The following is a 16,866-nucleotide window of genomic DNA, read 5'->3' on the forward strand; positions in this document are numbered from 1 at the left end:
AATCCTGGAAAGCTAACTTATGCAAATGATACCAAATTCTTTAATATATTTTAAAAAAAATACCTCCAGGTATGGTAAGAATGCTTGCTAATCAGTTTTAATTTTCTTGAGGGGGCATGCCCCACATGTCATCCCCCTAGCAAGTTCAGTCCCCTTAGTTATAATTACATTTTGGTCTTCAGCTGTACCACTGTTTCCCACAGCAACCACATCTTCTTGGTTTGATCCATTGTTGTTGACATTTTGTACAACATCAGCTGAAGAACTTGGTACTGATGGATCTAGTACTGGTGGGAATCTGTTCTGTCCACATAACAAATCTGGTTTAACATTGCCTGGGCTTGTTCCTGAAAAAAAAAACAACATTAACACACAATTGTGTAAATAATAAAGAGCTGCACTTTCAGTGCATGATATGCCTGTTGCCCTGTTAATTTGTCCTTATGCTTTTTATGAATTTATATTATCAACTAGAATACTGTGAGTCCTGTCATATACCCTCCCCCCCCAAAAAAAAAAGTAAATGAAAAATGCACAAAAAATTTGGCACTATCAAGGCTACCTCAAGTTCAACTAAATTTGTTGCCTTGATTTTTTCACCCATACATTTCTATCTTGTTAAAAACACACATTTTTGACAATGTTACCAAGAACCCTTCATATTCATTAGTTGATCATCATAACAAATGGTCTGTTTTCAACAATTTTTCAACAAATAAATTTCCTTGCCGGTCTTCACCTTTTTTTTAAAGAGTCAAACTTCGTAACATGAAAATGTAAAATTTGACATTTATACAAACCTAATGGGAGCTTACTTCAATAGATATGAACGATTCACCAAAGTTTCATAAAAGTTGGTGAAACTTTTTTTGAGTTATTGTCTGGAAACTTGAAAATCCCCCTTTTTTAAGTATAAAAATTCATAACACTGAAACAATACATCTGAAATTTATAAAAATCGAAAGGGAACTTTCGTCAATAGATATGAACAATTCATCAAAGTTTCATAAAAGTTGGTGAAAGTGTATTTGAGTTATTGTCCTCAGTGTTGACGATTGACAGATGGACAGACCATAATACGTTCCATCCTAGACGGGCATATAAAAACCAACTTTTAGGCAACTGTCAGCCATATTTGAAATTCATATTGCAAACAGCAGAAAAAAAAGAACTTATGGAAATCAAATTAGACTTCAAAGATTTAATTTTTCTGGACATCTTGTTTTCATTATTTTCAGTTTTTATGTGTAATTTATTTTATTCAGTTGGCTACTTTGTGCATGTAGATCCCTTTTGTTCCCTGTGTTCACATTCAGGCTATGTTTTGGGTTTTTGATATCCTACCCTTAATTAATCCCATCCTAAGATAAATGTTTTGAGAAAATCGTTGAAATGGATGCATTTATATTACTTATTTGATTTCCTTGAGGGGGGGTAGAAAATCAATATATCATTGGTGGACTTTTAACTAATCAAGAGGAGCATTAGAATTGAACGGAAATACTCAACTAGTCTACAGAATTATGACATGTGCCATGCTATGTTGCATGATAGTTCATATACTGGAATTTACTTAATTGAAAAAATTGTAATCATGAGATGACACAGCAGACATTCACTGTCCTTCAGACAGGTTATAGGAAGAGAGACAGTTAGTACATTTATGGCCCATTAAAAAGGATTTTGTTTGTTGGGGTTTAACATCCGAGCAGCTATATTCAGACGATATAATCTTTGTACAATTAAAACAGTATGGTTGGTTCAGTACTGGTAAATGTTTAGACAGGTTTTAGGCAAGTTTAATCTTTGGCTTCAAAAGATTTCTGTCAGTTTAAGGATTTCTTGGGAATTCATCTGTAGACAGGTTTTTCGATTTATGGGTTTCTTGGGTAGTCATCTGTAGACAGGTTTTTGTCGATTTAAGGGTTTCTTGGGTATTCATCTGTAGACTGGTTTATGTTGATTTAAGGGTTTCTTGGTTATTCATCTGTCGACAGGTTTTTGTAATATCAATTTGTTCTGTTTTGTTGCAACAAAAGTTTCTGGAAAATTTTGTGAGGTTCCTTACTTATTCAGAATTTGTTTAGATTGTGTTTTAATGTTTGGTTAAAACAGGTTTCCTGCCTATCAAGTATCCTTATGGTTAAAAACAAGCGGCTCCCAGGAGCCATAATCACTCACCTTATTGAATTTTGCCTTTCAAAGGCAAAAAATTAAACAAGAAGTTGTCCAACAATTTTGACTCAAGAAGTCTTTGGTAGGACTATCACAAGATCTTTTCAACAATTAAAAGTTTCTTTTAATCTATCATAGTTTTCAAGATATTGACTGAAAACTATTAAAAAAATTATTATTTTTCCCCTTTCACGGGCAATAACTCTTACAAGAGTCTGAAGACTTTTGTAGTCCTAATAATATGGATCATTTCAGCTATTGAAGAATTGGGATAAACCTAACAATTTTGGAGATATCTGTGAAAAACTACTGTCTGACCCCTATTTTCTATTTTTAGTAATGGTGGCCATGTTTTTAGATGAATCAAATATCCCCACATCAGTTCTATGCAGTATACCCCAAGGAACATTCATACCAAGTTTGGTTTCAATTGGTCTAGTAGTGTCAGAGGAGAAGATTTTTGAAAGAAATAACATTAAAAATAACAAAAATCATTGAAAAAGGGCAATAACTCCAACATGGCTTAATGGATTAAAACCAAAATTTGATCACAGATAGATCTCATCATGCTGAACACTTTTACCCTGGTCAAAATTCTGCAAACCTAACGAGTTAGGAGATATATGTGAAAAACTACTGTCTGACCCGTATGTTCTATTTTCAGTAACTGCGGGCATGTTTTTTGACGAATCAAAAATCCCCATATCAGTTCTATGCCAGATACCCCAAGGAACATTCATACCAAGTTTGGTTCTAATTAGTCAAGTAGTTTCAGAGGAGAAGAGTTTTGTATAATTGTTAACGACTAAAAAACTAAGTACACAGGCAAATGTGTCACACATGAGAATCAGTTAACATATGATAATTGCATGGTTATCATATGATAATCACATGTTTTTTCACAAATATATGATTATCATATTATTATATGAGAATCATATGATAATTATATGACTACCACATATTAAATATCCTATGATTGTCATATGATTACCATATGATCATTATATCAATCGAGCACCATATGATTATCATATGTGGCACATTTGCCTGTGTATCTGGCCTTTGTTTCATTAAAAAAAAAAAAACAATACAAGTTCGATGTTTTGTTTTGGCTGGTCTTAGATGTTGGGTAAAATCATATTTTTATGTTTGGTTATGGCAGGTTCTTTTATTTTGGCGTTAGACAGGTTTCTTGTCTATTCACCATTTCTAGTATTTTATGTTTGCTAAAGACAGGTTTCTTGTCTATTCACTATACCTTGGTTTTTGATGCTTGCTTTAGACAGATTTCTTGACTATTCACCATTCCTAGTTTTTTTGTTTGTTTGTTTAAGACAGGTTTCTTGTCTATTCACCATTCCTAATTTTTTTTATTTGCTTAAGACAGGTTTCTTGTCTATTCACCATTCCTAGTTTTTTTATGTTTGCTTTTGTCAGGTTTCTTGTAAATTCACTATTCCTATTTTTTTGTTTGCTTTTGACAGGTTTCTTGTATATTCACCATTCCTGGTTTTTTATGTTTGCTTTTGACAGGTTTCTTGTCTATTCACCATACCCTTTTTTTTTGTTTGCTTTCGACAGGTTTCTTGGCTATTCACCATTCCTAGTTTTTTATGTTTGCTTTTGACAGGTCTCTTGTCTATTCACCACACATAGGTTCTTTATGCTTGGTTTAGATAGGTCTTATGTCTATTCACTATATGCAAGTTTTTATTTGGTTTTTTTTTGTGTTTAGACAAGTTTCTGGTAAAATCTAAAGTGTATATAATTTGGAAAAAAAATATGACTAACATCTATGACACTCATTAATTTAAAAATGTCCGTTTTATTAATACACTATCTTTGTTTTTGTAACAGTAAATGTATTTTGGGAATTGCAAGATGCTTAGGGTCCCTTCTCCTCTATCACTGTCTACTTAGTTCATTAGCAGATGCCAACATCAACGAACAAAATAGATCAATAAAAAAACCAAATTTTTCTCTGTATTAATTGCTAAAAAATAATTGAATGTTTCCTGCAGCATGTCTAGTTCAAGATATTATTCCGTAATTGTAATGGTTAAACACATACAGATAATTGAAGATCTGTATATAAAATCAACAGAACATGATTCAACATGTCGTTTTTAGTTAAATTAAGTTGTATATCCATGGGTTTAATGCCTTTGAAATTATTTAGTACTGAAGGGGATCAAGGGTTGTTTTCAATTCATTGTCTGATTCAGGGCAATCAGTCTTACAACTGTAACTAGGGGTGTAACAATGTAACGATGAATCGCTACAAAAGTACAAGGATTTCAGAGGGTTGTGAAATCTTTATAGTTCTTTCATGCTTGAACAATATGAATAGCAAAAAATGATGGGTCAGTATGCTCATTTTATGAGATACATGTATAAGCACTTGAAATTTTGGCAGAAGAAGGATTTCTCTGGATTTTCAATAGGATTTGACTTTGTAGGTACTATCTATTAAAAGTCCTGAAAAAATAAAAACTTTAATTAAATTATGAAGAGAAAAATGGGGGTCATTGGCAAAAAATAGTTATGCTATGAAATGGATAAAACTAGAAGAGTTTGAAAAATCTGAAAAAAAAATGACTGAGAATGAGCAGCTAACATCCTTAATTGTGAAACTGAAATGTTGCTTATTTAATGTCTACATCCTGTTTTCTGTTTAACTTGTGCAGTAAATCTAGAAGGCACTAAAGAGTGATTATTCAAATAGTGAATCCCCTTACACAAATTTCATCACATTTGGCTTATTAAATAAGGCAAAAAAAACTAATAGTCTTGTTTCCTGCTACCAGCAAGAACAAAACAGTTAATCAATGTTAATGGGAAAACAACCTAGACTTTACCAGTGCTTGAGCTAAAAGAAAGGGAAGGTAGGGCAGCAGGAAACAGATATATATTTTTTTGGCCTATTGATTAAATAAAGACTGCTGTTTATGCAAGACAATTCTGGCCAATATTGTATGAAGATACCGGGTACATGTCACAATATTGTATGAAGATACCGGGTACATGTCACAATATTGTATGAAGATACCGAGTACATGTCACAATATTGTATCTCCTCGAGGTATTATATCATATCAGGAAGTCTCTTGTGATATTCAGCTTGAGTCTTAATCCTGAATAAACAGGTAAACTCCTTAAGTCTTTTTATGTCAGTATTTATTTTGGAGTTCATTGATTTATAATGATCGAGGTGCATGTGGCTGATACTTTCAAATAAATAAATTGTGATATTATACAAGATATAAAATATTTTACTTACAAGTGTTTAATTTGAGTTCTTTGTATGTCTTCACACAATCCCTGGGTGTGAAGGGTGTAAGAAATCAGGGAACCACTTTATAGCTACCCTGGGCTGAAAGGGGAGTTTGTTGTATTGCAGGATTTGTAAATAAACTATATGAATCTTAAAATAGACAAAAACAAAAACAAACATCTGGCTTAAACTTATCAAAATCTCTTAAAGGGTTTGAAAATGTTGTATGTTTAAAGACCTCTTTATTCAATCTGTCTGTAGTTATAGTAAGGAAATTTTTGTAAACATGTTTAATATAACTAGTAAAAGATTTACGTAACTAATAAGTGCAGAATCTGTTACACTTATTGAGATGCTCAATTTTCACACTGAAAAAAAAAAATTTGATCAGATTTTCTAAAAATTTGACCGTCACAACTACTGTGTCACAATAATGGGGCAAGCTCTGAAACAATGTCTGACTTTCAAAATTTACTCCAGACACTGCAGCCCGAGCCCTCTTAGAAAATGAAAGAATCTTGGAAGTCAGGAAATGACAATGATTTTACACTACTTTATTTGATTTTCAAACAAAGTTTGATTTGAATAATGTCAAGAGAATTTCAAAAGGCCTGTCTGCAGCAGTGAGTAAGAGAAGAAACGAACGAATGAAAATATATTCCCACAAGACCAGGAGCCTTAATCACTCACCTGCTTAAGTTTTTGCCTTTCAAGGGCCATAACTCTAACAAGAACTTGTCTGACAATTTTGACTCCAGAAGATTTTGGTAGGACTTATTATAGGGATCATTTCATCAACTGAAAGTTTTATTCTATCTATTAAGATTTCAAGATATTGACTGAAAAATGCTAAAAACATAATTTTTTGCTTTTAAAGAGCAATAACTCTAACAGGGAGTCGTCCAAACACTTTGATCCAAACAAACTTTTGTAGGCCTTTTGAATCGCTCACCTGGTTAAATTTTGCCTTTCAAGGGCAATTAATTTAACAAGGAGTTGTCCAACAATTTTGACTCAAGAAGACTGTGGTAGGACACCAAGTGATTGCAATAGCTCACAGGGCCTTCGGCCAGGTGAGCTAAAAAAAAACCTCATTTTTCACCTTTCAAAGGCAATAGCTCTTACATGGAGTCATTAGACAACTTTGACCCCTTGAAGACTTTTGTAAGCTTTATAATAAGGATCATTTCAGCAATTGAAAGAATTTGGCTAAATATGGCAATAGCTAACATGACCTTCCACTTACACAATGCCATAATCTTAGAAACACATATTGAGAAAATGTTAGTGTTCGTGAAATTTACAAAGAAAGAGAAGGATTAACAGATAGACATTCTAAACACAAGAATTTTGCTAATCATTTAACATGTTAAAAGAAGGGATACATTTACTTAAAGGGACTAATACTACATTCCTTACTTATGACTTATGGAATATCTCCTGATGGTTTTAACCTGGGCAACATTAAGCAAAGCTGTAGATATTTTCTACAAATACTGCAAAAAGAACAACCTAACCCTCACAAAGTTCAGATCGTAGATTCTTGAATTCGTGGATTTGACAACTCCATCATACAAATGAATGGGAAATTTATTTCCCTTTTGTAGTAAACTAAATTTTGTAATTTACAAAACCCATGAAAACCACAAAAATTGGTACCACACAAACAATGATGCTTTCATGCATAGTACCCTTTATGGAGATGGATTTACCTACCCCCATGATGGTTTCACCATGGCAACATCACGCTGAACATACCCACTTCAACTACTGCCCATGAAGATGGTTTTACCCAGCCAATACCTACAGGCGGTTCTACCCAGGCAACATTAGGCAGAGCTTCAACTGCAAATACTGCTTACTAAAATGGACTGGCCACCGACCTAGGCAACACTAGGCAAAGTTTCACATATCAACTTCAAATACTGCCCATTGAAACAGACTAGCCACATTTGATGGTTCTAAACTTCAATATTAAGGCAATCTGACTTACCTGCTGCAAATACTGCCCAAGGAGATGGACAAGCTTCAACACCTGATGGTTCTACTTGGGCAACATTGGGCAAAACTGGCTCTGCTACCTAAAGATACATATTACATTTTTTATAGATTTTTTTAGAACCTTGTAGCATATAATAACTAGTAGAAAATAGGCAAAAAATTATTTAGTAAGTGAATTGCAGATAAGAAATTATTACAAAGAAAAATTAAATTTGAAATACCTACACTTCCATGTATTTTTTTTAATTTTAATTGGTATACATGTTCATGAAACATACACTGGTCTATTTTTTCATTTAAATAGTTAGCTAAATTAGATTATGACTCTACTTAATTTTCAGTTGAGCTGGATTCAGCTAAATGTTTCCAGACTTTGCTTTTTTATGAAATTAAACTAGATAAGCCATACCGACAAATGAAAGAGTAATCAAGGGAACCAAGGTTATAGCAGTAATCAAAAGAATGTAATCCAGGGACAAAGACCAGACATGGTAAACAGACATACAAAACAAAGAACATAAAGTAACTAAAATCATACATACAAAGTAACAAAAGAAATGAGCAACTCGGACTCCACTAAAAAATTAGTCTTCATTATCTTAAAAATTAATTTGAAACTCAAATGTATTAGAACTGCCAAGAAAAACTTTCTATTATTAAATTCAGAAGTACCACACACTCTGATTGGATAAAAAATTCTGTCTATCATCTCAATTTTTTTGTTTTTAGAATTCCTTATAGAATGTTTCTGTAATAAATTATCTTTTTCAACCTTAGAAGAACTTTTCGGCCATAAGCTTTCTTCATTTTCCTCTCTGTCTAACTCCCTACACCCATCAGTTGGTGTTTCTTCAGTTGAAACAACTAAAACATGTATTGAACGAGTTGAAGAAGAAACATTAGAGGGCCTATGGCTGAAACACTTTCGAATGATGAATAAGACAATTTATCATCTCAAAGACAAAAAAATGATGTCATCGACCATTTTTGATGATCTACTCATTGCATTTTGATAATAAAATTGAATTATAAGGAATGAATGCTATATTTGTTTCTGTCTAATTGAAAAAAACTTGAAAACAATCTGCCTCCTCTGTTATCAGTGAGCATCATTTGACTGAGGTAATTTCTTCATACACAGAATTTTATTCCTTAAATATATTAAGCATGTTAAGAAAAGTGGCACTCCAGGGCTTTAAACATATTAAATATGCTTTAAAAATATCTTTTTCACTATCATTCATATTCCATTATTACATATAAAAGGGGAGATAATTCAAACTTTATTCCATACCTCAAATCCTCCGAAGTCTCCAAAATCATCCTCTTCCTCTCCAGCATCCATTTACTGAAATGAAAATTAACAATAAGGTCTTTAAAGAAAAATATAAATATTTGTTTTTCCCTTACCTACTCAAAAATTGTTATTTGCTTTTTATAACAGGATTTTACATAATTTTCTCTATATAGACACAGGAAATGTGAGTTCTAGAGCCCTAATAAAACAGAATACTTCATAAGTGAGCATGTTTAAAATAAAATTACACAACCACGAATGAGAGAAGTATTTTCATCATATGACTGTGTAGAACAATATTATCCACTGTAATTGTAGATCTAAGAAGATTTGTTACCAGATAAAAGTTTTCATTTCATATAAAAATGTAAGATGTGGTATGATTGCCAATGAGACAGACTTCCAGCAAAAGTCAAACAACAAACAATTAAACTTCTACAGGTCACCACACAGTCTTATAAAGCAAGGTGTATAAGACCACAAAATAAATGAAGAGAAACTATTAAATACTAAAATAACTAAAATTAAAATTAAGAAAATTCATGTTCATTGGTAAAGGATACTAAATATGAATGGAAGTGAATTCTGGTAAAAAAAAAAAAAAAAAAAAAAAACATTCCAAAGTATCAATTAAAGCAAAGAGACAATTGTAAAATATCAGAATCCCATTATATACAGACATGTCCAAAACCAGTAACAGAGACAATCTACATAAACACTATATAGATAACAGAATAATTTATTCTAATATTATTATTATAAATAAATTTTGTAATAGGACTGTGACATCATCAACTTTTTTATTGATTTACTCCTAGAATTACGATATTAAAATTAAATTATAAGAAATGGCTTATATATTTTCCGTCTATCAAGAAATAACCTCAATGCCTGTGGTGCACACTTGAAAATAACGTGCTAAACAGATTATTAAGTGTGCACCACATGATTGAAGTTATTTCTTGATAGACCAAAAAAAAATACAACAGCCAATTCCCTAAATTAAATACATGAATGATAAGCATTGTGTCTAATTTATATACGTCAAAGGACATAATCATGCTGACTGGAAGATAAACTTTTATTCTTCAGAATCACAGCTCAAGGTTAAATACAAGGGGCATAACCACTTAGTCTGCCCTTCTGTCCTTAGGAAGGAAATGAACATTCTTTTGGGTTATAATGTTTTTTTTTTTAATCTGAAAAATGCTTTTTTTTAACATAGAATAAGTCAAATTATGATAACAGATAACAAAAACTTCCCAAAAAATGTACAACATAAGCTCTTATGATGCAGGGGCGGATTCAGGCGGGGGCGTGGCGGGCGTGCGTGCCCCTAAAATTCGCAAAGCATGGGTTGTCAGGGGTAGATTTAGACGGTTTTAGGTGGAAACTTTAATTTCTTGCTGATTTTACCACAAAAGATATATACACTGCACCCACTCTAGAAGAATATTTCAAAAATTTAACCTCAAAAAATTTTAATTTTTAAATCTAAAGTCCTGGATCCGCCCCTGTGATGTTTAACTTAAATTAGCATAAAATAAAAGTGACCTATTTTCCTGGCTTGCTAATCTCCAAAAGAATCTTTAAGCTGGATAAGATTCTTTTTTTTTTTTTTCAGCAAAACATTGCAGTATGTATTACATTTATATTGTAAGTAAAATTTTTAAGACAATAAATTTTGACCCATTATTCATTGTAAATATACTACTAATTTATTTTTTTTTTACAATAAACTATAATTTGCATATGCATTCAAAAATTAAGACTATACATGCTAGATGATTGTTGAAGTGAAAAGCCCACCAGTAGTTATTTGTCCCATTGTTACAGAATAATTTAATATAAGACTGATATTGAAAGAAGAAGTTAATAAGAGAGAGGATAAGTCAAGAAAAATAAATACAGTTTTTTTTTCTCTAATAAATATACTCTAAAAAACTAGGGTCATTAAGTAGGCTTTTAAATTTTTTTTTCGAAGTTTGTGACTGGTGTATGTTGTAGATACATTCAGATGTTAATATTGTAACTAGACAAAAAAAGGCAAAAAATAGCCACAAAATTTAGGATCAGTAGTGTTATCAGAAACACAAACAATGCTTTTTAGGCCTTACTCAAATAAGCTTACTAATATTGATGTACATATTATTTGTAAAAGTGCAACAGCTTGTGGTCATGTATATTTCAATCACGCAGAGATACATGTATCAAGTTCCTCGTTTCAGTCAGCATAGCTGAAAGAAATCAATATCACATATACTGAAAAGATAAAACACAATTAAATTGATTGCACTTACAGATCTATGAAATTTTTTTCAAATACCCTACTGTCCAGTGTTCTTGACTTTTTTCTTAAATTTAGCTTTCCACATGAAGATTAACTTTCCTTCAATTAAAACCTGCTTTCCAAACTTAACAAATCCTTCAAGAAGTTAAAGTTTTCTACTGAAGTAAAAGTGAAACATAAGCATGATAGTAAACAACTTTCCCGTACTTAGTAACGTAGAATCTAAGAGCTGTGGAAGAACTTAATAACAACCTTGGGGTACCTTTATTTTACTTGTTATATGTCAAACCATAAATTCAAATTTTCAACCACTATCTTTCGAAACTTGAAAGGATCCCCAAAAATTTATGAATACAAAGGTTCATTGTCTAACTGACTATTCATAAATCACAAATATACAAAAATAGATACGCACAAATACTGTTTTAACAGTAAACAACCATATGTACTCTTTCACTTTATCTTTATCTATGTTTATCAAAAGAAAAAAAATGATACTTAAGTAAATATTACACATACATTTTGAGCAATGTAGGTTGTAAAAGGCTTGCAAGTCTCATCAACTCTACAACTTCACAAGAATGGTACCATAACTCACATTCAAAAACATAAGGAGTGTTTATTCACCCTACTGGTGTACCTGGTCCATGCTCCCAGCTTTTAGTGCAGTCTGAGTTGCTAATTTACTTTTGTTACTTTGAACATGTTAATATGGTTACTTTATGTTCTTTGTTGTGGTTGTCTGTTTTCCATGTCTGGTCTTTGTCCTTGGATTACATTCTTTTGATTTCTGTTAGAATCTTGGTTCTCTTGATTACTCTATCAAAAAAGACAACTTTAGGGTAAAAAGAATGACATTTTCAGAATTCTCATGTTTTTCCCTTTGAAAAATGCTTTCAAAACCATGAAAGATGAATTCTGATTGGTTGATCAGAAAGGTCATCAGAATACAAAAGTAGAATTGAGTGTTGTTAGATCCTACATGCAGTGACTGAATGGAACAATTGATAGGTCTAATTTTAATAAGATTGTTGTGTGCATGGATGTAACATCATGCAACACATATATTTTTTTAAAAAGTATTGGTGAATAAAACGCATACACCTTCACTTCTTCCTGGTGTCTCTGTGAAAGAGAATCACTTCTCTCTGCTTTTCTCAATTAGCCCTAAGAGGCAAGGGCCCTGACAATACTAATACATGTATACACACTTCCTGACCAGGCATACTATTACCAAATTTGACTTCTCTAAGAGTAATCAAGGGAACCAAGGTTATAGCGGTAATCAAAAGAATGTAATCCAGGGACAAAGACCAGACATGGAAAACAGACATACACAACAAAGAACTTAAAGTAACTAAAATCATACATACAAAGTAACAAAAGTAAATGAGCAACTCGGACTCCACTAAAAACTGGGAGCATGGACCAGGTGCACCGGTAGGGTAAGCGTCCTCTAACCTATTCGCAAATTATCATCATTATTATTCAAATTGAAAGGATTTTTTACATTAAAGTGCTTGTGATCATGGATCATGAAATCATGGAATAAAGATGTCAATTCAGTCCTGTAAAAGAATTAAAGGTTTTTTTTTTTCTTATTTTTTTCACGTTGTGAAATGATTCAATCTGCACAGTTTTCTGCCAAATTAATGTTGGTCACAGGTCATGATCAAAATTGAAATCATTGACAAAAGAAATGACAATAGGAAGCCATCTCATGCAAATAAGTGGCTAAATAAAAATGCCACATTTGTACATTAATTCTTATACCAATGAGGCCAGCATATCAGCATTTGACAAGGTCAATAGGTCATTCATGTAGGTATCATGATTAAATTGTTGGAAATAAATGTAAATGGTTACTTCTATAGAATATTGAAAGAGTAATCAAGGGAACCAAGGTTGTTGTGGTAATCAAAAGAATATAATCCAAGGACAAAGACCAGACATGGAAAACAGACATACACAACAAAGAACATTAAGTAACTAAAATCATACATACAAAGTAAGAAAAGCAAATGAGAACTCGGACTAAACTAAAAACTGGGAGCAAGGACAAGGTGTACCGGTAGGGTAAGCGTCCTCTACTTTCCTAGAAACACCCGCCGAGTTGCTCATAAAAAGTCAAGTCCGGGGTAGACAAATGAGGAAAGGAAAACTATGACACACTGAACAAATCAGTTTCCAATAATCTTAAATGAGACCACAGGGCCAGACCAGGTTATGCCAAATGGATCTAACCAATTAGAAGACTAAGTCCCATTGAATAAATCAGTTTTCATGGTGCAGATGGAAATATATGTATTCCAAAGACAAGCTGTGTGTAAGAGTAAATAACAAAAGGACAGGCTTCTTCACTGCAGAGGTAGGAGTTCAACAAGGAGAATTGTTATATCCCATCTTGTTTAAATTTTTTATTAATTATCTGCCTGGTATGCATGTAGATAAGTCTAGTTCTGTAATACTGGATGAAAAAAAAATAACATGCTTGTTGTAAACAGATGATCTTGTGCTGATGTCTGTGAACTTACAGAATCAACTACCGGTAAATATCTTAAATGACTATTGCACTGAATTGTGTCTAGATATTAACACTGAAAAAAACAAGGTTTAAATATTCAATAACAAAAGTAGGATTTTTTAGACAATGAACATCCAAATGAATGTGTAAAATATAATAGATATCTGGGAATAGTAATTAAGTAGCACTCCAGATAAGAATCACGCAAAATGTGATTCATGGTTGGAAAGCCTACATATTATTATTTTTGATACAGAAACAAAAATTAACATGTGGCTTTTCGTAAGAGCCCTGTTCATAGGAAATATAAATTATAAGGAATGTACTATAGAATTCAAAAACTCTGCAAACGACACGGAAACACAATAGAAACTGTTGGGTTTTCTATGTGGATGATCTGCTCGGAGCAGACAGATTGGAATGAATAATTATACATTTCATCATATAGACCTATATAGTAACTTAATAACAAAAATAAAAATACATGTATGTAGCCTTTTTTTTCGGTGTATCACATATTACAGAATTTGATCCTTACAAATACTACTACTTTAATAACTCAGGTAAATACAGAGAAGCCAAGTTCAAACTATATGACAAGGCTCTGAAAGTAAGTTTTTAGCTTTACAGAGACATCGAGTCTACCTCACCTTCACTAAAAACTTTACTGCACATATTTGATTGTATTATATGGTAGTGAAAATTGGGGTGTACTAAATATCACAACAAAGAGGAAAACAATGAATCTGTTTGAAGTTTACAAAGATTGGGACTATGAAAAACTCAACCAAAAATACAAGCAAGCAACAAATATTGCCATGTTATAAGAACTTGGAAGAGTTATATCAAGGGAACCAAGATAGTAACAGAAATCAAAAGAATGTACTCCAGGGATGAAGACCAGACATGGATAACAGAAAAACACAACAAAGAACATAAATTAACTAAAATAATACATACAAAGTAACAAAAGTAAATAAGCAACTCTGACTCCACTAGAAACTGAGAGCATGGACCAGTGCACCGGTAGGATAAGTGTCCTCTGCTTTTCCAGAAACACAAACCAAGTTGCTCATAAAAAGTCAAGTCCCAGGTAACCGAAAAAGAAAAAGAAAACTATAAAACATGAAACAAATCAGTTTGCATGGAAATTTCAAGATTTCCGCTATACTGTGACCTTATAATCCAGATGTTCATGTACTGGTAAAGACTTGAGATCTCACTATCATAGACTTAGAATTTTGCATACAATGAGTATAGATTAAACAAACAAACCAACAGAAAATTTGACATAGAACTTACAATTTGCATAGTCCTTAGCAAAGGGAAATTTAAAATGCTATAGAAAAAGAGAATAAAAAAATAAAATTCTGAAATATTGGGATATCAAAAAATCTAATTATAAGGACCATGGAAAACTTGTTAAAACAACTTTTAAATTTGAGTGCTATTTAGATATTAAGAATCATGAAAACCGAAAAACCTCAACAAAATATTGAATAAGTAACCACTCACTAAGAATAGAAACTGGTCGCCATGAGAGGAAACAATGTGGACAATCAAGAGATTTTACCTTGCATTGAAAGGGTCTGTCAAAAATGCACACTTAATTGTATTGAAGACAAATTACACTTTATGTGTATTTGTCCTAACTAGGATCAGAGCAGAAAAGTGTTGTATGAAAAGCTATACAACTTGTCCAAATCTAAGTTATTTGAACTCTGAAATGCTTTTTATCTGGAATTTAACCACTGAAAATATTTAAGTTCTGACTTTCCTGGCGGATTATTTGAAATCAAATTTTAACGTAAAAAAGTGCAAAAATGCTTGATTAACATTTTATGTAAAGCCATATGTACAGGTATCTTGAATGGCTCTTACCATATTATTTTTTTCTCTCTTTTTCTAAAATCATATGCTTCAAATTAATGCAAATCAGGTATGAATGGTTGTGGATGTTGTTATTTGTTAACTACATTTTGTATGTTTGGGCAGGGAGTGTATATAGGGTTTGTAAGTCTCATTCTAGTTTCAGTTTCCCTTCCGGAATGACCAAAAAATTCACTTTTTCAAAGGTTCATAAAGGTTGATTTGTCATTAGGTGTTTGTAAAAATATTGCACCTATTAAAATGAAGTAAATATCAAATGAAAAAGAAAAATTCTCTGAATGGCAATGGCTGTTTTTAATATATGAGCTTTGAATAACAATAAAATGATGACTAAATGAATACACCTATTTCTTGAGAAATATAAAAAAATCCAATTCCAAAAACTGTACTCCAATAAGCTGTCAATCATTGTGTCTTTCTGCTTGTTTAGCCTTTCGATTTACTAACAATTTGAAGATTAAAGAAACCTCTTTAAAATGATATATTTTTTATTGCAAAATAATGAGCTGAAATACTTTAACAGTTAGAAGTAGACCAACTTCATTAACTTTCCCTGGGGTGGTTACTGATTAGTACAGAGTAATTATTGACTTTTACAGGTAAATTTTGTAATTTTTATTATATTTTAGTATTGCCTCGGTATTTTCATCATAACTTTGTCATAATCAGTATGTTAATTTTATAACTTATATAACTAGAACCCTGAATAATTTCTCTTCCCCCAGTATGCATAAGTCAAATATAAACTTTAAAGGCTTCAAGTTTACATACTATAAAGACTAGGGAAGCAGTTTTTTTTTTTGTATATTGTGTAGACTTTATCAGGAGTGACCAGTCCCTACCATATTAAGTCCCTAGTTTGGGTGTATGATTAATGTTCATGATTCAATATACTCTAGCACCCTCAACAAGGGAGCTATTTTTAATGAAACAAATGCTGGCTGTGATATGACCACTTTTACAGCTCCATGCCCATGGCTGTTTTGTGCAGTCTTAATAACAGAAAAAAAGCTAAACATTGATAGTATTTCTCCCCATGGTTAGTATTCCCACAATATTGATATAACCTGGGACTATATAAAGTTCTTGATATAACGTTGAGTGTCAGGGGCCGTGTGGGCTGTCTCAGTCGGTTTTATATTTTGACAAAATTTTGTAACATGTTAACCCCCCAAAAAAAACAATTCTGAAGTTCAAAATTAAACGTCAGTTGGTGTATAATGTAAGGCTAATGGTATACTTCTAACAATGATCCACTGTTACGTGCTTACAAATCGGAGAGTTTAAAAACAAGGATTTGCGGAGTTAATCACTGGAGGCTGACATTGCTAATAATACATGGTACAGAAACGTCCCGAGTAATATCACTTCTTTTCGGGTTCTCTCTAATATTTTCTTCGTCTGGATAATGA

At 32.2% G+C, this 16,866-nt stretch overlaps 1 protein-coding gene across 4 annotated transcripts in view; it reads right to left on the reverse strand.

Moving 5' to 3' along the window:
- Positions 1 to 16,864, reverse strand: part of LOC148610775 (uncharacterized) — a 56,204-nt gene extending 39,340 nt beyond the window's left edge. For 2 of the 4 annotated variants that reach the window (XM_088596133.1, XM_088596136.1), the window contains exons 1-4: positions 16,726 to 16,864; positions 8,748 to 8,801; positions 7,446 to 7,533; positions 169 to 347 (exon numbers count right to left, since the gene is read on the reverse strand). In XM_088596133.1, coding sequence (XP_088452259.1) covers positions 169 to 347; positions 7,446 to 7,533; positions 8,748 to 8,798 — 318 coding nt within the window. In that variant the 5' untranslated portion in view covers positions 8,799 to 8,801; positions 16,726 to 16,864. Of the gene's footprint in view, positions 1 to 168; positions 348 to 7,445; positions 7,534 to 8,747; positions 8,802 to 10,895; positions 10,988 to 16,694 lie in introns of all 4 variants that reach the window. The other 2 variants (XM_088596135.1, XM_088596134.1) reach the window with 2 other exon arrangements.
- Positions 16,865 to 16,866: the final 2 nt, after the last annotated feature.

Source organism: Perna viridis, chromosome 8 (assembly GCF_037379345.1).
Source record: "Perna viridis isolate PV_CMFRI_1.1 ecotype Kerala chromosome 8, ASM3737934v1, whole genome shotgun sequence".
NCBI classification, from domain to species: domain Eukaryota; kingdom Metazoa; phylum Mollusca; class Bivalvia; order Mytilida; family Mytilidae; genus Perna; species Perna viridis.